This window comes from Micromys minutus (assembly GCF_963924665.1).
Source record: "Micromys minutus genome assembly, chromosome: 27".
NCBI classification, from domain to species: domain Eukaryota; kingdom Metazoa; phylum Chordata; class Mammalia; order Rodentia; family Muridae; genus Micromys; species Micromys minutus.
The window spans coordinates 35,464,838-35,489,380 of NC_137962.1; the positions used below are offsets into that span (position 1 = coordinate 35,464,838).

At 51.3% G+C, this 24,543-nt stretch overlaps 1 protein-coding gene across 1 annotated transcript; it reads left to right on the forward strand.

Moving 5' to 3' along the window:
• The first annotated feature begins 5,948 nt into the window (after nt 1-5,948).
• On the forward strand, nt 5,949-24,502 carry TTLL12 (tubulin tyrosine ligase like 12). The gene is made up of 14 exons (XM_080939044.1): nt 5,949-6,119; nt 9,167-9,336; nt 11,533-11,731; nt 12,616-12,775; nt 12,865-12,998; nt 15,306-15,382; nt 17,545-17,661; nt 17,771-17,965; nt 18,254-18,365; nt 19,421-19,572; nt 19,828-19,909; nt 21,498-21,566; nt 22,410-22,548; nt 23,226-24,502. The coding sequence occupies exons 1-14, from the start codon at nt 5,958-5,960 to the stop codon at nt 23,375-23,377; spliced, it is 1,920 nt and encodes a 639-aa protein (XP_080795170.1). The 5' UTR covers nt 5,949-5,957; the 3' UTR covers nt 23,378-24,502.
• The last annotated feature ends 41 nt before the right edge of the window (nt 24,503-24,543 follow it).

Here is a 24,543-nt window from a genome sequence, read left to right on the forward strand (position 1 = left end):
GGCTGAAGATGCGTGAGTCGGCAAGCCAGGCCTGGAGAACCACAGCTTGACAGGACACACACATGAACACAGGCTTGGAACTCAGGGAGAAGCTACAGCTACCACATGGGGCCACAAGGCAGAGAGGATCGCTGGTGGCCATCACTTTTTCATGGAGCGTGGCAGATGGACTCTCTGCGTTTGGCAGAAGGTCAGGGTCAGGGCCTACTACTGCCTCTGCAGTTCACAAGCCCAGCTGTACTGGGGAGAAGCTCTCTTATCTCTCAGCTGGGCCACCGGTCATCCTCAGTCACACAGAATGAACCCAGCGACACTCACCCTCTCCAGGAAAACCGAGCAAACAGGGACACACGTGAAGACACACTAAGAAGGAATTACAGGAAGCAAGCTCAAAAGTTATGGTGGCCAAGAAGTGACACAAGATGTCATCTGCAAACTGGCAAACAGGGAAACTGGCGGTATTCAAACCAGAGACTCTGGGTATCTGTGTAGCTGGTCTGGAGGCCTGAGACAGGAGCACTGTGTGGGTTGCCTGTCCCAGGTCCAGTGTGAATTTGCCCTCCCTCCAATTTTTCTTCCCACCACTACCACTCTACTGAAGGAAGAGACCAACTTAGGAGAGGACCTGCTCTTTAGTGCCAGGTTCTTATGCTAATTAGTCTCTCCTTTGAGACAGTCACTGCCCTACCACACCACAGGAAGCATTTGAGGGCTCAGCCCTGCCCAGTTGACATATCAAATTAACCCGCTTAAGGGCATCATTTAGTTTTCAATCATCTCCAAAACCAGAAAGCATCAGAAAGCATTCTCGGGTTCACCTTAAATCCTGCCTGCAACTCTTGAGTAGCTTTTGGAAGTTGCCACCTGTGTACCCATTAACAACCCAACTACGCCCTCTCTCCAGAATGGCCACACCCACTGCGGCCACATTGTGCCCAGTGTCCCCTTGGTAGGAGCAGACACAGTGCAGACCAGGCCCTTCAGTCTCATGGTCAAGTCCTTTTGTAGCTCTTGTCTGCCACCTCCCTCAAATAACCCTGGCACCCGGCAAAGGCTGAGGGGGCCTGTGTCCCTCCAGCTTCATTGTGCATGGTCCCTCCTGGTAGAGCTTCGTGTCCAAGCAACCTGAAGGCCTTTGTGGAGGTGACGAATACCAAATTTTTCCCTGGATTCCAGGAGATGGTCATTATGTGGGACCTGGAATTGGAGGCACTCCAGCAGAACAGCCAGCAAGCCTTCCTATGTTCTGAGACCTCCAGGCACTTATCTTGGAAATGCCTGCGTGCAGAAGGAGAGGAACCTGCCCTGAGTATCACCGGTCAAGCCCAACCCTCCACACATAGGTGGCAACAGTGGGGCACATCATGTCCCGCTCCAAATGGGCCTTTGAATTGTCCTGGCTACGTACTGGTTACAGAGCTTTGTGGCTATAGCTGCATCACTCATTTCTCCCTGGCTCCATCCCCAAATCTCAGGCAGTGCAATCACCTGTGGCACCCAAGGCCTGTCACACTGGCTACTGGTGGTGACTACTTTCCCAAATTCTGGCTCCTCCAAGGCAGTCTTTCCTAACTGCCTCCCTACTTTGAGTGGTCTCAGCTCAAGTCCACACCACAGCCCAAGATGGAAGGAGACCTTGGCCATCTTCCCCTCCTGCGAGCACACAGACTAAATAGAACCTAAATACGTGCCTACAAGTCCGGTACAGCAGCTTTCTGCTCATCTGCTGCGTGATCAGGAGGACAGGAGAGCCGGTGCTCTCTTCTTGCACTGGGGCTAGCCTGGAAAGTGTGACTGGCCAGGCAAGCATTTACTTTACTTCACCAAAGATGCACAGAGTGCTAGGTCAGCCCTGCTGCTCAAGCAGACAGTGCCTAGCTGATCCCATTCAGACCAAGGCCGAAGGTCTGGTGAGCAAAAACACAGAAACAGCACAGAGTTCCTCTTCAGGGCAGGACTTAAGAAGTCAAAGCATCTGTCAAGGTACAGGTGGGGGATTCGTCAGGGTCCAGGTAATGACCCCCAGCACCCTGTTTAGACAGCCCCCTACAGTAGACCCTCTGCTGGCTGTGGCCTCCCCAGCCTGCACCCAGCCATGCCAGGATAAAGGCTTGGTTGGAAGCTCTAAGAGACCAAGTCATGTGCCCAAAATGAAGAGTGAGGAGCTAGAAGACTTAGGGTTGACTTTGGTGACATTCCACCTTTCCTAACACAAAGAGAAAGGATGAACTTGGCATCTCTTGGTAGGAGTCAGGGTCCAGCCAGACGTGAACTTCACCATCACCTACAATGCCTGCAAAGACCCAGCGGCCCTCAGCCCTGCCCCTGAGAGAGGCACAGTGTCTGTCAGCACAAACAGGAAGCAGCTGGACTTTTAAGCAGCTCTGTCAGAAACCACAAGCTTTGCCAAGGTCAGAGCCATGTGCATCAGAAGCCACCCATTCTGCTCTAAAGATGGATACACACCTGAGCCCCAGTCTTTGGCCTGGCCCTACATTCACAGTCTGTCCAGACACTGGGTGGCAGTCCGAATGCACAGTGACCAGTACCCACATGACCTCACTTGCCTTCCCGCTCCGCTGCTCAGATATTCAAAGCTTCTCTCTGCCCTGTCCCCCCCCAACGCATGTAATTAAACACTTGTGAAAATCACTTTAATAATAAACAGGAAATGAGCCTAAGTGTTGTTCATTTCTTATTTTCTTTAGAGTTTGTGACTGAGGGTATGGGAGAAGCTGACACAATCCAGAAAAGAAAGGAAGGAAGGAAGGAGGAAGAGAGAGAGGGAGGAAGGAAAGCAGGACAGGCAGGTGGGCCCTGAACTTTTGATGCTCTATTCTAATCAAATAAATTCCAGGAGAATATATTCCTGGTCTTGTGATGGGGAAAATTTCTTTTTTTTTTTTTTTGTAAAGATTTTATTTTTAATTACATACTTGTGTGTGTTTGTAGATGTGTCTGCAAAAAAAGGAAATAGGAAAACAAAAGTATCATAACATTTTTTTTTCAAATGTCAAAAGCAAAGAGTATAAAATTCAATGAAACATACAATCCTGTCTAAGGATTTTTTTTCCCTTTCAGGGTTTCTCTGTATCCCTAGCTGTCCTTGCTCTGCAGACCAGGCTGCCTCTGCCTGGTGAATGCTGGGATTCAAGGCCAGTTGCCACTACTACCTGGCTGAATTTTTTTTTAAGATATTGCTTCTTTTATTTATTTAGAATTATTTATTTACTTTATGCACACTGTAGCTGTCTTCAGACACACCAGAAGAAGGCATTAGATTCTATTATAAATGTTTGTGAGCCACCATGTGGTTGCTGGGAATTGAATCCAGGACCTCTGGAAGAGCAGTCAGTGCTCTTAACCACTGAGCCATCTCTCCAACCCTGGATTTTTTTATTTTTAAGTACATAGAACTGTTAACCATCCTACCTAATATAATTATTTTCTTCCCCTGGGGATAGACTGTGAATGCCAGCAAGGTTGCTGGTGAGACCAGCCCTGGGTTCTCCTGCCTGCAGACTGCAGTCTCTCTGGATGGCTCTGTGGTGCATGAGAAGCCCATTTGCTGTTTGTGCCTCACACTCCTTCAGACTCTAAAGCCATGTTTCAGATGCTCATGGTGTAAGAGCCTTGACTAGTCTCCCTTTTCTCTCTCTCTGTCTCTCTGTGTCTCTCTGTCTCTCTGTCTCTCTGTGTCTCTCAGAGGTATGTTGATTATGTTGGTTACATATACATACACTCAGTGGTTAAATGAGGAGGTGACTTGTGAGCTGAGCCTGAAGAGTGATGAGAACCTGTCAGGTTTGGCAGACAAGGGTCCTCGGCAGAGAGAAGCGGGATGAACTTCTGCAGCGAAAGGTCAGTGTTGGAGGAGAACTCTTAGTGGAGGTCCTGAGTAGCCATGAGGGGCATCCTTTGTAAGGAAAGTGAGGCAGAGGAGCAGACTCAATCTCAACAGGCTGAGTCTGGTTTAATGGGACAGACAAAGGGTCCCAACCTTTTTGAAGGATGAAGGTTGAGCAGGTAAGAGAAGTTAAAGTAACGCCATTGAAATGTCAGCTCATGGGAAGATGGTATCTACTGTAGATATGAAAAAAAAGACTAGCCAGAGGCAACTGGAAGAGTCCAGAGTAGCCATGGCTACCTCTGGGGGAGAGGGGCAGGGAGGAGAGTAGGCTAGCCACCAGCCAAAGCTATCTCTCCATCTCTCTGGAGCAGAGGGAAAAGTGGTGTGGAGGGACCTAGCCATTTAAAGAGAGGAGCTGTGGAGGCGGGTGAGCTGCATGCTGGGCCAGCCTGGGAACAGCACAGTGTGGGCAATGAGAAGGGTCAAGAGTTGAGTGTAAGAGAATTGAGATTCATGAGATATGTGTTACTAGGGACCAGAGGAGCCTTGTGTGTAGAGGAAGAGTATGGTTTTTGATATGTAACCACAGATATATCCAAAGGCAAGGGAGAATCACGGAAGTGGCTCCTTTTGGCAGGCAGAACCCTGTTTTCTGAGGAATGCTGCCAGCAACCTTCTATAGTCATTGACCTAATAGAGTGCATTTAGACGGGCTAGGACATACACCAGGGCTCAGGATCTCTGGAAGAGCAGTCAGTGAACCAACTCTCCAACCCCCCTGGGTCAGGTCTTTGATGGCTTGAGTCTTTGTTCCCATTTGGGCAGATGTTACAGCCTGCCAGATGGGTTTTAAAGTCACAATGTTGCCTCTGACATGACTTCTTCAGTTGTGCTAAGGTCTGAGGCACCAGGCACACATAAGATACACACAAACAAAACACTCATACACATAAAATACATCTGTCTTAGTTAGGGTTTTACCACTGTGAAAAGACACCATGACCAAGGCAACTCTTATAAGGACAATATATAATTGGGGCTGGCCTACAGGTTCAGAGGGTCAGTGCATTATTATCAAGGCTGGAGATGGCAGCATCCAGGCAGGCATGGTGCAGGAGGAGCTGAGAGTTCTGCATCTTCATTTGAAGGCCACTAGGGAAAGACTGACTTCCAGGCAGCTAGAACAAGGGTCTTAAAGCCCATACCAACAATGACACACTTCCTCAAACAATGACACACTCACTCCAGCAAGGCCACACCTCCAAATAGTGCCATTCCCTGGGCTAAGCATTCAAACCACCACATACATCTATTGAAAAAAGAAAAAAAAAAAAAAAAAAAAAAAACCTACCTTCTATCTCATTTCATCTTGCAAATTATATGATGAATAACTAATGCAGTTGTTGACTGCTGAGGGCTCATGATTATACAAATCTATGCATACAGGTAGGGGGTGTGCCCATATGCTAGTGGAGGCTCGGAAGAAGGTGTTGGGAATCCTCACCTGTCTTTCTCTGCTTAATTTTTTAAGGCAGAGTGATAACAGAGCCCCAGGGAACGGGCGGCTCAGTGGTAAAAAAAAAAAAAAAAAAGCATTTGCCATGCAATCTTGATGACTTGAATCTGAACCCAGAGACTCAGTGGAAAAAGTGGAAAAAGAACAGACTCTAAAGTGTTTTAGTTCCAAGGGACCTGATGCCGTCTTCTAACCTCCACTTAGGTTAAGCACTTGCATACATGCTGGTACACATAAAATAAAAGAAAAAAACTAAAACTTTTAGAACTAAATTTTTTAAAAATTATTTCAAGTGAAACAAAACTGTAACCAGCACAAGGATGAGGACTCTTCTGCCTCTTCCAGGCCCCGTCCCCATCTCAGCTTCACCAGCTCCCTGAGGACGATCTCATCACCCCGGGTGTAACTACCTGTGACTCTCCAAGCAGTGTTCCCAGAATGCCCCGCGGTAGTGGGAGGGAATGAATGGGGGAAAGACACGCCCCCGGCGCGCGTGCGCACACTTGGATCCTCGCAACCCAGGACGCAGGCGCGCGCGCGCACCGTACGCTTAAATCCCGCGGTGGGCGGCGCCGTGCGCTTCCGAGCACCATGGAGGGCCAGCTGGGTCCACAGCCTGGCAGCCCGGGCCGCGCCGAGCGGATGAAGGAGCGGCTGCTGGACGAGTTCGTGTCCCTGCACGGCCCCGCGCTGCGAGCCTCGGGCGTCCCGGAACGTCTATGGAGCAGCCTCCTGCACAAGCTGGAGCACGAGGTACGGAGCGGCACGGGCTGCAGGCGGGCTATGCGGTGGAGTGGGGAGCGCAGCTCAGCAGCTCCGAAGAGGAGCCACTTATAAGTTCAGGAGCAGGGTGTACCAGGGAGTCAAAAGGATACGGGCCGAAGAGTTGCGCCTGTGTCGCCATCCTGTAGGGTCTGGGCCCGCCGAGGATGCGCTGGGACCTGCAAAACTGGCATGTGCTTGGCTCGCGGCGTCCCAGCGCCTCGGTTGAGGTGTAAGGAGTAGAACCCGCGACTCCACTACGGATGAGGAAACTGAGACTCCGGCGGATGCAGGAGCTCCTGTTAGATTCAGGCTACACCAACATTTTCAGCCAGCTCCATGCGGCTCTGCTTGGTCCGCAGAACTCTCTGGAGTTGCTTCCCACGGCGTGAGTAGCAGGTCTCCCTTTGCGGACTAAGGAGAATGGAGGCCCTAAGATCTGAAGAAGACGCTAAGAGAGGGTTTGGAAGGCCGTTCCCATCTTTTGAGGGAGTGGCTCCATCTTTCACCTGAGCTAGGCCTCCACGGGGTGTCCGGTTTGGGTGCTGAAGACAGAGCAAGCTGCTAGGCTGGGCAGAGGGTCTTGTCCGCAGCTAGAGCTTGGCTTTCCCTTAGCACACCGCCTCCTGTCTGAGACCCAGGAGACCAGGAGAGGCCAAGAACTAGGAGTCCCCCGTGCCTTGCAATGGGGCAGACTCACCCTCTTTGGTCCAGTTCCACGCTGTGTATGGGCCAGATATTTCCTGGTTAAAGAAGATAGGGCTGGATGCAGCTCACTCTAGAGTGCTTGGGGGTTGGGGGCACCTCCACACCTAGCCCTATGGGAAAGTAATTGCCTTCCTCGTGCTAGTGTTACGTTGTTGTTGGTCCTGGGCAGTGAGTGCCCTAAGGCTACAACTCCCAGTCAGCCCCAGGGCAAGCAGCTGCAGTGACCGGTTCGGTAGGTGGAGTATTAAATGCTTTTTCTACTTCAGTCTTGATTATCAGACCTCACCACATCATCGATCGGGCTCATCTGTCAGTGGTACCTCCTGACCGAGGAGTACTCCCTCTAACTGGGTTCTCTGCTCACATGGTGGTTCCTCCTTCCTGCTGCCACTTTCTGCAGATTTGCTTTGATCCCAGGCCAATGCTGAGGCAGAACTGGATCCCCATTTATTAGTGATGATAAGAGGGTACCCATGATGCTGCGAGGCCGGTTTTGTTTTTTGTTGTTGTTTTTGCCTGGGATCCCTTTCAGGGCACTCTCTTGGTCAGGTGACTCCCCACCTAAGCCGTGTCAGTGGGGGAGGGGGGGGACACACACACAAGCACCTGGCTCCCTGAGGGGATGTAGAAGATGACTGGAGGCTGCACTCTTCACAGTGTCCTGTCCCTTCTCACTTGGGCTGCTGTGGCCAGGGACAGCCATTGTTTTTTCCTCCCCAGGCCCTTCTGAGCCATTCCTGACAAAGCTGAGTCACCCCTGTGAGACCTGCCACCAGGCCCAGAGGGAATGCTCAGCAGGACTGCGTTCCTGGTTGCAGAGAGCCACCTCCCCCATCAGGCAATCAGCTCTGGTTCCTTACCTCAATCTGAAAAGACTGGGGGTGTTTTTAAAAACTCCCTCCCTCCCACTTACAGGAACATCCTCTGGCCTCCCAGGGTTTTTTATGGCTAGGTGGGTTGGGGTTGGTCCCTCTATTCCAGAGTGGAGAAAAAGCCAAGCCAGGCTTCCTGTTGGGCCTGCTTGTCACCCAGATGATCTGGGGTGAAATGCTGGGGCTTTGGAAGACTGGCAATACCTGGGTTGTGGGCGCCAGCCCCCTTAGTTTTTAAGTAAGGACAAGCGTCCCCTCACCCAGAGCAGCTTCAGGGATCAAGAAAGGACTTGGCTGAGACTCTGCACTTCTGCCTCAGTGAGAGCTTTCCTCAGAGCACTGGCTTCCTTATCTTCTGTCTGGCCTGCCAGCCTCCACCCTGGAGTACAGTGACCTCCCTGCTCCCCACACACGGTTTTCATATAACTATTGCGAGTGTGTGTGTGTAGCTCAGAGGAGTCAATTTTTAGGAGTTGGTTCTCTCATTCCACCATAGGAACTCTGTGACCAAACTTAGGTCATCAGCCTTGGTCACTTGGCCTTTGCCGCATGGGCCTCTCACTATACCACCCTCCTGTGTGCCCAAGGCCTGGATCTTTCCCTGGAGGGAGGAGCCAGGTCTAGCTCTTTCTGAGCTGTGTGTCCCCTGCAGAGCCACTCTCTTCTGGCCTGAGTAGGTAGTGGGTTTTTGTAGCTGCCCCAGAGTGAGTAGTAAGGGTCTGAGGCAAGAACTCGCCTGTTCAGTCCCATTTTATCTGATTCCCGAAGATGTCCTACAGAGTGGATGATAGCTGCCTTCACAAGTTGAAGAAACCGAGTCTCAAAAAACTTTGCTGTAGTCCAGGCCCCATTCTATGCTTTGTGTTAGTTAAATGTCCCAGCAACCCCGACCCTCCTGTAGTACAGATGGGGAAACCGAGTCACAGAGTGTTTGAGTCATGACTTTGCTACCTATATAAGATGTGACAAAGTTAAGAATCAGACCTCACAAGTGGGCCTCAGATTCCAGGGGATCCCCCTACCTGCCCGCCCCACTTGCTGGCTCATGACAGCCTGGGGTCCCTAACAAGATGAAAACTAGGAGAGGGCGTGGGAGGAGAGAAAGGCTTGTTGCTTCCCAGGCTGTCCTTGACTCCCAATCATTCCTGGCCTGGGAGATCCAAGTCTACAACTTACAGTTTCCAGTCTGCCCTGTGGGCTGCCTCTGTCCTGACGTCAACTGTCTTGCCATAGCTCTAGTGAAAAGGAAGTTAGGGTGCCCCAGACCAGCCACCCTCTGTCTTTGGGGCCTCCTTGCAGGAGAAGGGCTCGAGGGGTGGGGTTTCCTATCCACACCCCTGATCTGCTGTTCTTCAGTTAGGTGCTATTAAGTAAACAGGGCTTACTTCTTGGAGGGTGAAGGGCTGGGGTGGGGGAGGTCCTATCCACACCCCTGATCGGCTGTGCTCTGGTCTGTAGGTTTTCGATGCCGGGGAGATGTTTGGGATAATGCAGGTGGAGGAGGTGGAAGAGGCTGAGGACGAGGCCGCCAGGGAGGCTCAGAGAAAGAAGCCCAATCCTGGGGGTGAGCTGTGCTACAAGGTCATTGTGACCAGTGAGAGCGGTGTCCGGGCTGACGACCCCAACAGGTAGGATGGGGTCTGGACATTGGTTCTCTTTAGGACCATGTTACCCTCTAACATGTATAGCCAGTGGTGTTCCCACAGGCTTTGGCGGTGGTGTCTAACCTGTGCTGTTGACAGTTTCATCAGGACCAAGAATTGAACTTGATGCCCCACAAGAGCACACCCCTATGACTGCGCTGTGGTGATCACCACCTCACGGTGCTATAGCTCCTGGTTTTGCTACAGGCAAGCCAACCCAGGGAAGGAAGAATTTGCATGAGGTTGTCAGAAGGCTAAGGAGATGGCTGTGGAGCCCAGCAAGACTTAACAGAGCCTGGCTTTGCTAAGGTCCTTTGTCCCCTCTCCGTGAACCATGCTGACTCAGTCCTGGGGAAGGTTCCCAGGAAGCAGGAAGACCTGAGACCTAGAGCAGGCCTGGTGTTATCAGGGACCTAGGTGGGCCTGTGGAGCCTCTGCCAGAGGCTTTGTCGAAGCCTTAAGGAAGGAACTTCTTGAGTTTCCCTGATACCAAGCTTTTATCTTCCCCTTCACCAGAAGCAGTGAGCCGTAGGGGCCACCCTCACTGTTGGCAGAGCAGCACCCCTGCCTGGCTCTCACATTTACCTACAGTAAGTGACTCAGGCACTGCCCCAGGAGCTTGAGCCTTGGTAAGCTCAATGCTGTCCCACACCTCAGCACTCTGGGGAGTGGCTAGGGATGGACCCACAAACAAACTGGTTGGAACCTGTCTTAGTAACCTTTCCTGTGATAAAATACACCAATGGGTCAGCTAAAAGAGAACGGGTTTATTCTGCCTATGGTGTAAGGTACAGTCATGAAGGGTGGGCTGCGTGCAGGACAGTCTCCCGGTAAGAACTTGAAGCGGTCTTTCATGACAAATAGGTGGAAGTGCAGGAGATTGAAGTAGTCGTTCCTATTACATCTGCAATCTGGAAACAGAACGCTGAACGCTTCGTTGGTCCTCAGCTGGGTTTCTGCATTTTACAAAGTCCAGGATCCCCTGACCAATGAATGGCTCCTCCACAATCAAGATGTGTCTTCCCACATCAGTTAGCATCATCAATCTGGACAGTCCCTCACAGGCAGTCCCAGAATCCCCTCTCCAGGTGACTCTATTCTGTCAAGTTGACAGCTCTGACCCTCACAGAGCACAGGTGTCCTTTTCAGTCCCCTCTGCCCTGAGAACTTTGTATCTTTCACATTTGCCAGGCCCTGGAAGTTCTCAGTCCTCTTGACCCCACACCTTTCTGGGTATGAGTGTTGTCATACTTCATGGTCACCCCCAAGCGCACACCTCTGGGGCATGGCTCTGTGTCACATGCACACTGTGTTGTGCAGGAATCAACCTGTCTGGGTTTCAGGCTATGCAAACAGACTAGAAAAGTAAGAGCATAGTAATAAATTCCTAAACTTTACCTCGACTGATGACCTGGAACTTCACTGTTCCTTTCATTTCATAAGGGCTGTGTGATCAGGGGAGGGGCTGCCTTGTCCATTGGACACCTGTATGTATGGATCCCCCTAATTCGGAAAAGCTTGCTGGGGCCAGGATTAGGACAGGACAGGCCCCGCCTCCTAGGATGTTCTTGATGCTTTTAGGTCCTGGGGTGCAGGTGTATGTGTGTGCTGGGCTGCAGTTCTGTCGCTGGCCTGTTGGTGTCATAGGTGCTAAATCTGTAAAGCCTTCGCTTGTATTGAACGCCCATCACTGCTAAATCTGCAGTGGCAGAGTGGCTGCAGGAGCCTTGGCCCTGTACCTGCAGCCGGGTGTTGACACTTGACACAGTGGTCACCATGTCCCCATTTGTTCCATGTGATGCTCATGTCTGTCTGGGGGGGGTGGGTGATGGGGGCTCCCATTGTCCTGCTCTAGAGCTTAGAGAGGAGGAGCTTAGAGACAGCCACACTGAATGGGTGGCAGAGTTGGGGCATTGGGCTAGGGCTCCATAACTGAAGTGCTGGGATTGTGACCCCTTTGGAGGCGGGATGGGGTGGGGGGGGTTGAACAACCCTTTCACAGGGGTCACCTAGGTCTATCAGAAAACATAGATGTTTACTACAGTAGCAAGATTACAGTTACGAGGTAGCAACAAAACAGTTGGATGGTTGGAGGTCACCACAACATGAGGGACTGTAGTAAAGGGTCACAGAGTTAGGAAGGTTGAGAACCACTGCTTAGTGGCTCATGTGTGCCCGCAGCATCTTCCTCATCGACCATGCCTGGACATGCCGCGTGGAGCACGCACGCAAGCAGCTGCAGCAGATACCTGGACTCCTGCACCGGATGGCCAACCTCATGGGCATCGAGTTCCATGGGGAAGTGCCCAGCCCAGAGGTCGTGGCCCTAGTGCTGGAGGAGATGTGGAAATTCAACCAGACCTACCAGCTGGCCCATGGGGTGAGTAGACTCACTTTCTCCCCATACTTGTTCCCTGTGCCTTTATCAGAAGTATTTTACCAGCCGGGCATGGTGGCTTGTACCTTTAATCTCCGCACTTGAGGCAGAGATCTGGGATCTCTGAGTTTAAAAGGCTAGCCTGGTCTACAAAGTAAGTTTTGAGTTCCAGGACAGCTAAGGCTGTTATACAGAGAAACCTGTCTCAAAAAAACAATAATAATAATAATAATAATAATAATAATAATAATAATAATAATAATAATACCACCACCAATAAAAACAATCAGGCTACAGCCAATCATGAAGATCACCTCTTTAATCTCAGTACTGGGGAGGAATCTGAGTTCAAGGTAGATCTCTGAGTTCAAGGCCAACCTAGTCTCTAGCTAATTTTAAGCCAGCCAGGGCTACATACAAGACCTTATCTTGGTACTTGGGACCAATCAACCAAGGCCAGGGAGCAAGGTACTTCCTCTGCCTTAGTACTTAGGAACACAGCCCTGCCTCAGACCTCTAATTCCAGGCACCAGTGACTCAGCTGCCTCTTCTAAACAGCTTGACCTCTGTGGTGCTCACCACCCTCAGGAGAGGAGAACAGAACACTTTGATTCACCTTCAGGCCTTCACCTGCCACCCTGCCAAGCTTCTAGGCTCACTCCCCCCAGGCTTGAGCCTCCCTACCTCAGCATACTGCACGTGGAACTCATCCCTGCCATTAACAGCACCTAGGGCCTTGTTTCCACAGGCCTAAGCCATTTAATACCATTAGGGCAACCTCCAACTTCAGAAGTGGGCAGAGATGAACAGCGGTTGTTGGGTCCACAGGTGGGAGACGCAGCAGGTGGGTAGACACGTGGCCGAGGATTGTTGTATTCTTCCCACAGACAGCGGAAGAGAAGGTGCCAGTGTGGTACATCATGGACGAGTTTGGCTCAAGGATCCAGCACGCAGACATGCCCAGCTTTGCCACTGCTCCCTTCTTCTACATGCCTCAGCAGGTGGCATACACACTGCTGTGGCCCCTAAGGGACCTAGACACGGGCGGTAAGTCAGGTGCCTTGCATACCCCAGAGGATGGGCCGTGGGAGGGCCTTCCGTCACCCCCACTGATGGGCATGCGTGTCTTGGCGCAGAGGAGGTGACCCGGGACTTTGCCTACGGAGAGGCAGACCCTCTGATCCGGAAATGCATGCTGCTGCCCTGGGCCCCCGCCGACATGCTGGACCTCAGCTCTTCTACGCCCGAGCCTCCTGCCAAGTACTACCAGGTGTGGCCCTGCGCCTGCAACCTTGGGCCTAGTGTTTGGTGGTTTTTGGAATGTTCTCTATCCACTTACCAAATGTTAAGTGTTGGCTAAATTCCAGGCTCCAAACTAGCTTCTCTGGAATGGAAGAGGCTTACTGTACGCCAACTCCTGTAGCCACACAGTGTGACTATCTGTCTTGGTCTAGATCCCAGGTGGTCTGGGTTTGGGCAGCGGAGGTCTGTGCAGCTAGACCTAGCTGTATGCACTCCTCTGTCTCTCCTCTTCTCATGGTGCTCCCTTGTAGGGGACAAGAAGACATTAATTGTTGTGTGGTATCCATGGGAATGGGTTGGAAGACAGAACGGATACTAAAATCTGTGGGTACTCAGGTTTCTCACGTAAGACTGTTAGCACTACCTCAGTGTCCTTCACCTTCCTTGGACAGTTTTGTGATTTTCAGTACAGTGGAGTTATGCTGTAGGCAGTCATGTGGTTTGGGAACAAAGACAAGCACACATTCCCTACAGAGGACTTTTTCCCCAAAACACTTTTGACCTACTCTTGGTCTGAAGTGGTGGAGCCTGAGGCTTGGAGGGCTGACTCTACTGTACACTGTACAATGCAGCAGACCTTTGAGGAGTCCTTGCTGTCACGGGGAAGCCTGACTCAGTAGGTCAGGACCCTGCAGGTTCATTCGGAAGTACCTGACTATGATGAGTTCCCACAAAGGCCCGATACCAATCAGGAGCACAGCCCCTAACATCTAGATAGATCACTTGGTGGTCCAAGGATTGGCTACAGCTGCAGAAGCTGTGTCCAGTTCCCAGCACCCAGGTCAGGTGGTTCACAACTATCAATTACTCAGTTCATGGTATCCAACACCCTCTCTGGCCTCTGTGGGCATTGCACATGTGTGTACAAATGCATGTGCAGGTAAACACTCAACACAGAGAGAAATAAGTCTTTAAGGGAGGGGATGAAACCAGGCCCCTGCAAGAAAGGGCCGCCTCCCTTGTCCTCAAGTCTGTACACACAAGAGCCTGTGCCTGGTACCTCATAGATAGACCATTCTGTAGTCACGGTTGTTGATGCTTTACAAACTGGGGTGTGAAGAAGTAGAGTCCAAAACTAAGGATTTGCAGTGACTCGGCAGAGGCTGCAAACCTCACCCTACTAGGTTTGAGTCTACCCTGGCGTGCAGACTGATCCCCACTGAGTTGTGGAAGCAGCTCAGTAGATGGTTTAAGCAAATTAGCATGGGTGGTAGTGGAAGTTCTGCAAGTTGCTGATTGGGCAGGGCAGACTGCAGTCATGGTTTCATAGACCTTGTCAAATTCAGAGAAACAGAAGGAGATGCTGTACCTCATGCAGGGAGTTCAGGGTTGGCCTAACAGCCTCCTGAGTGCACATACCTAGTCATGTTTGGTGAACATGGAATTGGGTGCTTGAGGCTTTGGATGTTTGAGGTTTGAGGATGGCTAGGGAAGGTTCTACTGACCTCCAGCTGTGTGTCAATGGACCACAAAAAATTGGCAGTCTCCTGAGGAAGCCACTGCAGGAAGGAAAAAGGCAGGAGACCAGACAGCCCTCACCAGAAGCCTGTTGGCACAAGACCATGGGTCCAAACTGTGATCTGGCCTTGGGGCAACATGTGCTGGTGACAATTGCTCCAGCAGCTTAGGATAGTAAATGTTTATTGCCTCCCACAGTTTCTGGGGGACAGGAACTAGAGACAGTGCTCAGCAAGTGGTTCTGGTTCAGGGTTTTTTGGGTGCATAGACTGCCCCCAAAGCTGAGGAGTCAGAGCCTTCCTGAACTGTAAGTGCCTCTCTGTGGGCTCCTGGGTGTCCCTGAGGCATGACAGCAGGTTTTTATTCGAATGAGTGATCCAGGAGCCGAAGGGAGTCGAGCCTGTGATCTGGGCTCAGATCTCTCGCTTCTTCTCTGCTGCTCATTTAGAAGTTGCTCCTTGAGTCCTGGGATGAACTACATTCTGCCTTTCAAGGGAGTGTCAGAGTCTGTGGACATGTTTTAAACTGTTAACCAGCTTATGCCAGGAACAGCCCGGGGGCTCATCTCAGACCCAGTGTCTCCTCCCGGCACAGGTTTGGCACCTCTTGCAACCTGTGTCAAAGGAGGTGTGAAGAATAGACAATGTGTGTCTTGTTCTTTGCCCAGCCTGGATTCTTAGGGATTTGAGAAGTAGCCCTGGGCTGCCACTGATAGAGTCAAGGATGTGAAGGGCGGGGCCTGACACACAGTGTGGGGAAGTTCATGGTCGTTGGCTTCCTTCATTGAGGTCTGTTTCTGCCTCTGTCCCGATTCTAGGCCATTTTGGAAGAAAACAAGGAGAAACTGCCAATCACCATTAGCCCAGTGGCTCGTCCCCAGGGCCACATCTTCAGGTACATAGCCCTGTTCTCTGCTGTCACTGAGACCTGTCTTCTATGACTGCCATTCCCAGGTCCCAGAACAAGACCTTTCTGGGCCCCAGGTCGGTTGTTGTGTCCTGGAGGCTTGGAATTTAGACATGGTGGCAATGGTACCAAAGTACTTAAGAGTCACAGAGGAGTGAAGCAAGCAAGCAAGGCTGCCTGGAGGAGACTGCTGTTAAACTGGCCTTGGAAAATTAGAAACAGCCCGGCTCAGTGACATTCCTATAATCTTCAACACGAGAGATGGAGGCGGGAAGATGATGACAAGTTTTCAGTCATCCTGGGCTATAGGGTGAGACCCTATCTCAATAAAAGAGAAAGACACCTATATTGCCAGGAAAACCAATCCAAGGAGTCTGAGCGTGTAGGCAGTGATGGGAAAAGACACAGCTATAACTCCAGACACTAGGCCTGAGTACAGACCCACGCCCACCTAGGCTGAGCAGGGCTTCTGCCTTTCTCAGAACCCTCCCTACAGCCCCCCAGATGCTATATTCATTACTCAAACTCGGCACAGCTAGAATTGGGCCATGTGCTCTGCTCTGTCCAGGCCCGCCAGGTCCTAGGGTCAGCCTCTCTCTACTGGGTCCTCTTCTTGCCTGAAGCCAGAGCTCTAGCCAAGGAAAGGGTGTGTCCTGAGACACAGATCTGGCTGCAAACCCCACTCCATTCCCTCTGGAATGGACTAGATGGGGTCCCAGTAAGTCCTGATTGCAGCCATGGTTCACACTCACTCTAGACTCAGGCAGGTTAACAGCCTGGTGCCAGTTCTATCCCAGAAGGCTCTGGCTCACTTTGAGCCCTCACAGCTGCATCCTCTAGGCCCTGTCCTCCCCTCTGCACTGGCTTTGAAATGCCTAAGACCTATCCCAGGTCACAGGAGCCCTGCAGATTCAGGAGAGCCCTCTGGGGGGCACTACCTCTCCTCCATGGCTGAGATCAAGCAGGACTGACGGCCTAATGGCAGTGTTAGAGTTGTTTCTGGGTGTTTAGCCTCTTACTGGGGAATGAGATAAAAGGGCCAGCAAGATGGCTTAGCTAGTAAAGGCATCTGCCACCCTCCCTGACAACCTAAATTTGATTACTAGGACCCACATGATGGAGAAAGGGAGGGAGGGAGAGAACCAACCGTCTACCACAAGTGTAAGAAAGTTCACCCCGATCATAGAGAAGGGAGGAAACTTTTATTGAAAACAGAGATAGTAGAGATTAGAAAGGAACTCACTGCCAAAACTGATGGAGTGGGTCACAGACTGGGGATACTGGTGTCCCAGTTACTGTTTGGGGTTTCCTTGTATGGGTTTGAGAGAAAATTGGTTCCTAGGGGTATAACTTGGGTAGTTCTTGATGATGATGTTTGAGACAGGGTTTCTCTCTATAGCCCTGGCTGTTCTGAAACTTGCTCTATAGACCAAGCTGTCCTAATATAGGAGACACACCTGCCTCTGCCTCCCTAGTGATGCGATTAAAGGTGAGCACCACTATACGTGGCTTCTCCATATTGACTAAGAGGCTTAGATTTCTTAGTCCCTTTATAGTCCCTTAACTGTGCAAACCTATTTCCATAATGCATCTGAACCTTGATCAGATCTGTTTCTAATTATGCATGGGCATAAGATGGTAAATAAAGGAAAAGTTCTCCCTAAAAGTTTACTTGAGGACAGGCATGGCTTATTGCCCCTTTTACCCTAAGCCAATTCAGGCCAGATTTACACTCCTCCAGGATGTAGTTTTGAATAGAAACTGTTCAGGTTCGGTGTCATTACAGAGAGAAGTCTGCCTCATTGTTGTTCAGAGTAGAGTGTGCATAGCCCATGCCAGGCGGAGTCCCAGATGCTAAGCTCTCCCTATGCTTGCCTAACTCCTAGCCATTCATTTTCATATGAGAAACCAGCACCTAGTGAACAGCTAAGCCATCCTGTCAACCTGATGGCAGATGTGAGGCAAGTTCTGTGGTTCCATCTTTGGGAAACCTGGGGATATGAGTATCTTCCTACAGCTGTGCAGAAGAGATGGGTCTAGATGCAGACTGCCAACACCCAAGTATTCCTTGGGTCTTGAAGGCGCAGAAGAGGGGTGGGCAGAATCCCCTGCCTGCAGTTGGACCACTGCTCACTCGAGTCTCTCCACAGAGTCCACTGCGATGTACAGCAGGTGCTCAGCCACCTCACACACCCTCGCTTCACCTTCACTGACAGCGAGGCTGACGCCGACATCTTCTTCCATTTCTCACACTTCAAAGACTACATGTAGGTACCTTGCAGCCCTGCACCGCATACCCAGTGCCTCTGATGGCTGCCATGCTCCCTGGGAGGCTAAGCTAACCTTTCTGTTGATCATACGTGTGTTCACCTGTAGGAAACTCAGCCAAGAGAGCCCACAGGTGCTACTCAACCAGTTCCCCTGTGAGAACCTCCTGACTGTTAAGGACTGCCTGGCTTCCATAGCCCGCCGGGCTGGGGGTCCTGAGGGTCCCCCATGGCTACCACGAACCTTCAACCTGCGCACTGAGCTGCCCCAGTTTGTCAGCTATTTCCAGCACCGAGAGAGGCGGTAAGTCCTTTAGAGTTCAGGCAGGGTGAGCAGATACTGCTGCTCCATTATAAAGCTACAGCCCTGTCCCCATCCTTACCCCATGCCCAGCCTGCTCCTTAGCTGAGCACCTACTAGCTTCTCCTGTTGCTTTGGGGGGGTGGGGGGGCTTCCACCCTGTAACACTCCATAGGTTCCATTACACTCCTAATCCGGTATGACACTGGGTTTCCTAAAAGACACTGACTGCCCAGTCTACATTTGAGACATTGTCTGAAAGGCCTGTGTGGCTCAACTGTCTTCCCTTAGGGGTGAAGACAACCACTGGATCTGCAAGCCCTGGAACCTGGCCCGCAGCCTGGACACTCACGTCACCAACAACCTCCACAGTATCATTCGACACCGAGAGAGCACCCCCAAGGTAGGCACACAGCAGCTCCCCCAACCCAGGTGCTCCAGATACAGGCAGAGACACCAAGGGGTGACACCAACTGTGACTCAGGGTCACTCAACTTGTGGGGCTCAAATCATGCCACTGTAGCACATAGGCTCACCACCCATGGAGCTCCCCGGTCTGCGGAAATGGTCCCGTAGACGTGGTACTTCCTGTGGCTGTTTGGAGGGCCTGTGTCAGGACACAGGGTCCTCAGCCATGGCTACAGTGGTGGGACACATGGCACAAGCTGGGAGGTGAACTTTGAGAGCCGTCAGTCATTGTGGTGACTTGAGACAGGAATGGGTAGAAAAATTGCTGAGAATCCTCCTGAACTAGGGTTCAGTCGGTATTTCAGTGGATAAAGTGCTCACTTCGCAAGCATGAGAACTGGAGTTCGGGAAAGGGGGTGAGGGGCAGGGTAGGGAGAGCCAAGCATGGTCAGTCTGCCTGCTTGCCACGTTCCAGGCTAGTGAGAGACCCTGCCTTTAAATACATATATATATATATGGATAACATCTAAGGAATGGCACTATAGGTGGGCTCTAGCTTACACACATGTGCATACACAAATGCTGAACCTCGACGGGCTGTTTTTTCTTTAAATAAAAAGGGTAGGGACTGGAGAGGTGGGTCAGTGTTAAGAACACTTGGTGTTCCTGCAGAGGTCAGGTTCTGTTCTCAGCATCCACGTAGCAGCTCACAGCTGTCTGTAACTCCAGGTTATCTAATACTCTCTTGTGGCCTCTGCATGCACGTGGTGTGTGTTCATAAGCAAGGACACGCACTCATATATGTAAAAAAAAAAAACCTTTTAAAGTACAACAGAGAGGTGACTGTATGGAATCTGCCCTGCCCTAGCTAGAGTTTGAAAGTGCAGGAGGAGGAGGGAGCAGCCATAGCTGGCTGAGATGGCCTTGCGTTTGGAGTCCTTATGGGAACCCAGATGAAGCCATCGTGGGTCTCAGTGCACAGGAGCTCCCAGGTGTTCTGTCCTGCCGGGTGAACTGGGAACTACAGGCAGGTCCCCATCTGTCCTCCAGGTTGTGTCCAAGTACATTGAAAGTCCCGTCTTGTTCCTCCGAGAAGATGTGGGGAACGTCAAGTTTGACATCCGCTACATTGTGCTGCTGCGCTCAGTGAGGCCGCTGAGGTTGTTTGTGTACGACGTGTTCTGGCTACGCTTCTCCAATCGGTAAGTGGGTCAGTGGGGACCCCTCCTTCACTGTGGGGCCAGAGTGCCTGCTCCGGGCATCACCTACCACATCAGAGCCATCAGCTTCACTCCTGGATATCTGCACAGAATCAGAAGGACATACTGTGGTTTACAGAGCATCTCCACAGCACATCACTTGTCTTGACTCCAACTCAAGCTGAGGGGCTGTGGCAGTCCACAGACCCAACCTTGTGTGGCTGCTCTCCATAGCTTGTCTGTCTTCTTGTCTCTCAGGCCCTTCGCCCTCGATGACCTAGACGACTACGAGAAGCATTTCACCGTCATGAACTATGACCCAGATGTGGTGCTGAAGCAGGTAGGGCCTGGTGGGACCCGAGAGCACGTCTAGGATCAGGCTGTCACATTCAGGGTTTGTGTCCTCTCAGGAGGTCCTTCCCGCGGTGCTAAAAAGCACCCAGTGTAGACTATGGAGAAGCAGGTCTAAGAGAGTCGGAGTGAGGTCTCTAGGAGTACTGCCACACAGCAGGTACAATGAGATAGCAGTGCCATCTGCATGCCAGAGCTAAAGGCAGCAAGGCAGACATAAGGCCTGCAGTGCATATGGGGTAGTAGTGTTCAAACACTGGGTCCCAACTCTGGGTATGGGTTGGAAAATAGAGCTGAACTGTTAGAGTTGTTCGTCAAAGTCCTCTGTCCTGGCTAAGGAGTATTAGTGCATAACACGTGACCCTTTCTGACAGGAGACCAGGAAAGCCCCATGCTGTCTCCCACTCTCCTCCCTCCCAAAATGTGTGATTTTTCTTTTTTTTTCCTCTGCAGGTACACACTAGTTTTTTGTTTTGTTTTGTTGGGTTTTTTTAAATTTATTTTATGTATATGAGTGCATAGTAGCTGTCTTCAGACACACCAGCAGAGGGCATTGGATCCCATTACAGATGGTTGTGAGCTACCATGTGGTTGCTGGGATTTGAACTCAGGACCTCTGGAAGAGCAGTTGGTGCTCTTAACCACTGAGCCATCTCTCCAGCCTCCCTAGGTTTTTTTTTTTTTTTTTTTTTTTTTCCAGATTTTTTGTTTTTTTGTGGTTGGGTTGGTTTGGTGTTTTTGAGACATGGGCTCATCTGACCCAGACTGGCTTTGAACTCTCAGCTCTCCTTCCTCCGCCTCACATGTGGATACTGAGTGCCGAGGCTGGTGGATCTCAGTAACCTGTTTCCCATGGCTGCCCAAGCATCTTGTAAGTAGGTTTGTAGGAAAAGAGTTGTCACAGCAGAGTGACTGTGCTGACTCAGATTCCTGTGGTGCTAGTGGCCCTGTTGCTTCTTGTCCCTCTTACCTTTGATTGGATTGAAAGCCAGGACAGATAACCAAGGCCCCTGGCATTGTTGGAAGCCAGCCCAAGGACACTGAGCTCTTTGCCTCTGCCTGGTGATTGTGTTACCTGAGAAGCCCCTTTGTGCAGGAACCCGTGTCCCATGGGACATGCACACAGGACCTCTGCAGGGGCCCATGCTGGCTTATCTTCTCTGGGAGAAATCTCAGCTTGCTTATTCAGATGTTTTGGTAAAATCTTGGTCCGGGGATCTTGTTCTGGGGTGCCTGTCGGGAGCTCTGCAGAGTGGGTCTGGGCTTTGCTGCCAGTGCCTGCTGAGCCAGTCATGATTGCCATGCCGGACAGCCTCCTGAGCCCGGAAACTTGAGTTAGTTCCCAGCTTAAGCCATACAACAGCCCAGCAAAGTCTGTGGAGCAATACTCTTTTCGTAGAAGGGGAAACTGAGGCTTGGATTAGTGAGTCTGCCTGCCTAGAGCCTAACCTTAGTCTTTTGGCCTCCTGAGTGCCCTGAGGACCAGAGCTGGACCGAATCCTGTGCTATGGGATTAATGTCAGGACTTCATCCTAAAGGCAGCTGTTGCCCTGGTAACCGGCTCTCATCTGTTGCAGGTGCACTATAATGAGTTCATCCCCCAGTTTGAGAAGCAGTACCCAGAGTTTCCCTGGAGTGGTGTCCAGGTGAGTCTTGGGCTTTGCCAGGTTGGGGCTGTGAGGGCCATACCCTTCCTTTACAGACAGAGGAGTTATCTTCCCGCTGAGACAGGCAAAGGTGGCTGGGTTTAAAACCATCCTCTCCCATGCACTCTGGGCCTGTGTGTGTCAGTTCTGTAGGCTCTTTAGAATATTCCTCAGAGGAAGATGTTGTGATAGAATCGAGGCTTATGTCTGGACAGGCCACATCAGGCCAATGCAGCTCCACGTAAGCGAGGTTTATTGGGGGGCAGACAAAGGGGGGAAAGAGAAGAAGGAGGAGGGGTGAAGGTCAGGGTCTGCGTTTTATTTAGGCTGTGATGTAACCACTCAAAGGTAAAGTTGGGAGGTAAACCAAATGGATGCTGGTAATGTATGGCGATTGCCATGGCAACAGATGCGTGAGTCCCTGTCACCTATCACTGCTGGGTTCGGAGGCAATCTACACCCAACCATAAAGCCAGTTCCTGATACCAACATAAGGGAAGAAATTGTCGCAATCCTGCGGTTGCCTAAGAGTAATAAACTCCAACAGCTCCAGGAATCTGGGGCCATTGGGGAACAGGACTGGAGGACAGAAAATGGGCAGATTTGCTGGAGGTAGAGTTCTGCACTGGGGCACGGCTCAGTGATAAGTCATGCCTAGAATGCTTGAAGCACTGGACTCCAGGGGTGTGGGGACGGGCTGACGTGGCCATCTGGCCAAGCCTAGAGACAAAGCATGTAGGAGTAATGACCTGGTCCAACTCTACGACAGGGATCAGGCAAGGATAGCGGGCCTTGTTAGTCAGGGTCGAGAACACCATGTGACATAACATTGCTTGTCCCTAGGCCGAGATCTTTAAGGCCTTCACGGAGTTGTTTGAATTAGCATGTGCCAAGCCACCACCCATGGGTCTCTGCGACTACCCCTCTTCTCGGGCCATATATGCTATTGACCTCATGCTCAAGTGGGACAGCCATCCAGATGGTAAGGGGACTTTCCACACCAGAACTTTCCACCCAGTCCACCCATGCCCAGATCAGTAGCACCTGGGACAGCCCTGCCTGTGGTCAGGTATTTGGTTTGGTTTGGTTGTTTTATGTATTTGAGAGTTCTGTGTGTGTATGTGTGCGTGCATGCGTGCTGCAGGACACAGTACCTCCTAGAGCTGGAGTTAGGAATGGTCGTAAGCCACTATGTGGATTCTAGGAACTCGGGTCCTCTGCAAAGATAGCAAGTGCTCTTAACTACTAACCCATCTCTCTAGCCTGTGGCTATCATTTCACTGGATAATTAGCAGGTGGTCCAGGTTAGAGATCTTGGCCTGATCCGTGAGGGAAACACCTGCATCAGTTCAGGGGGAAAGGTGGCCGACTGGAGCCACCCTGCCAGCCCTGCTCGCCACTCCTTCTAACTAAACTGGCCATTGAAACCTGAAGCAATGTACCTTCGTAGCCCTAGGGTTGGGGGTAGGTAGCTTCGGCCTTTCTTTGGTGAGCAGGTCTCAAGCCAGGAAATGTTTGTTCTAGATCACACCCTGTGCACACACACTGGGAACTGGGGTACTAGTGTGTACCCTTCACAGTCCCAGCCTGTCCTCCCAAAACAGAAGTGTACCCCAACCTTGCTACCATACAGCCTCCCCACCTCTGTTTCGACACCAGGAAAGCGGGTGATGCAGCCCCAGATCCTGGAGGTGAACTTCAACCCCGACTGCGGGCGAGCCTGCGAGTACCACCCCTCATTCTTCAACGATGTCTTCAGCACCTTGTTTCTGAACGAGACTGACGGCTGCCACGTCACCCGCATCATCTAGGTGCCCAGAGTTCTGCCTGTGCTCGTAGCAGGTTCCAGCCTCTGCTCGTGAAACTACTTCTGCAGTCCCAGCCTTCTCCCTCCTCTCCTCCCTCCGCCTCTCCCCAGTCAGAGTCTTGGCCTAAGTAAGGCTCAGCCCTCTGAGCAGCGTTCCTGCTTCCTATGTGGGATATCAGGTCCATGCCTGACAGAGCTGGACAGCGAGTGCTGTCCCGAGGGATGGGTTCTGCCCCAGGGCTCTTCATACCTCTCCTCTCTGACAAGTCTGCAGCCCAGCCAAGGGCTCTCCTGGCATCCAGGGAGTTCGCAGACAAAGAGGTGTTCTGCAGAAACAGGTTCCACGTGGAAGTCTTTGGGAACCCCATATCCACCAGTGCCAGGGAGAACTGTCTCAGAATCTGTCCTCCTGTGCCATGGCTGCTGTAAGCAGGGTACGTTAACCCTGTGTTACACCCACAGGCCCCAGAACAGTCAAGGGGGAAACATTTGCCAACCCAGCCTTATGCCTCGGCATCCTCACCCAGAGCCTTCACCAGCAGATTCCCCAGCCATGCCTGCCCTTGGTCTTTCCCTTTGGGGAAACTGGGCTGTTCTGCGTGCTGACACCTCACCAAGTCCCACTGTGCTCTTGTGGTAAACAGGGTGCTAGGCTGCTCTAGGGTTGTGACGCTGCATGGCAGAGTCCAGGCCAGGGTGACTGGAAATACCAGAGCTGCTAAGATGGCTCCGGGGAGAACTTCATGTGGGAATCAGGCTGCCTCTTGCCAAGTTTCAGAGTCAAAACGTTGAGGTTTTGGGTTTTTCTTTTAACTTACAGAAAGACAATGTAATATCAAATTCCTAATTTTGTTGCTAGGATTTGAAAGTCAGTCACCATTATTTCCATAACTGCTGGGTGCCTGGATCCAGTCCCTTAGAAGTGGGTATGGTCGAGTGGGCGGGAGCTGCTTCCAGATGGGGCACTTGGGTGACTGATGTGCTTGTTGAAGGTAAAAGTAACCTCTCAGCATAACTGGACATGGTTCTTCTGCTCATCTCTGGGCATATAGGCCATCTGTTAGGGAGCCTGCCCATCCATGTTGGGTCCAGCCACCATCGAGGGTCCTGTCCCTAGAAAGCTGCTGGCCTCTGCCCTTTTATACTGCAATAAAATACGCCTTCTTTTCA

Coding starts and splice junctions, on each gene's coding strand:
- TTLL12 (XM_080939044.1), top strand. CDS start 5,958: ATGGAGGGCCAGCTGGGTCCACAGCCTGGCAGCCCGGGCCGCGCCGAG. Junction 9,337..11,532: donor CGGGCTGACGACCCCAACAG/GTAGGATGGGGT, acceptor GTGTGCCCGCAG/CATCTTCCTCATCGACCATG. Junction 11,732..12,615: donor CCTACCAGCTGGCCCATGGG/GTGAGTAGACTC, acceptor TTCTTCCCACAG/ACAGCGGAAGAGAAGGTGCC.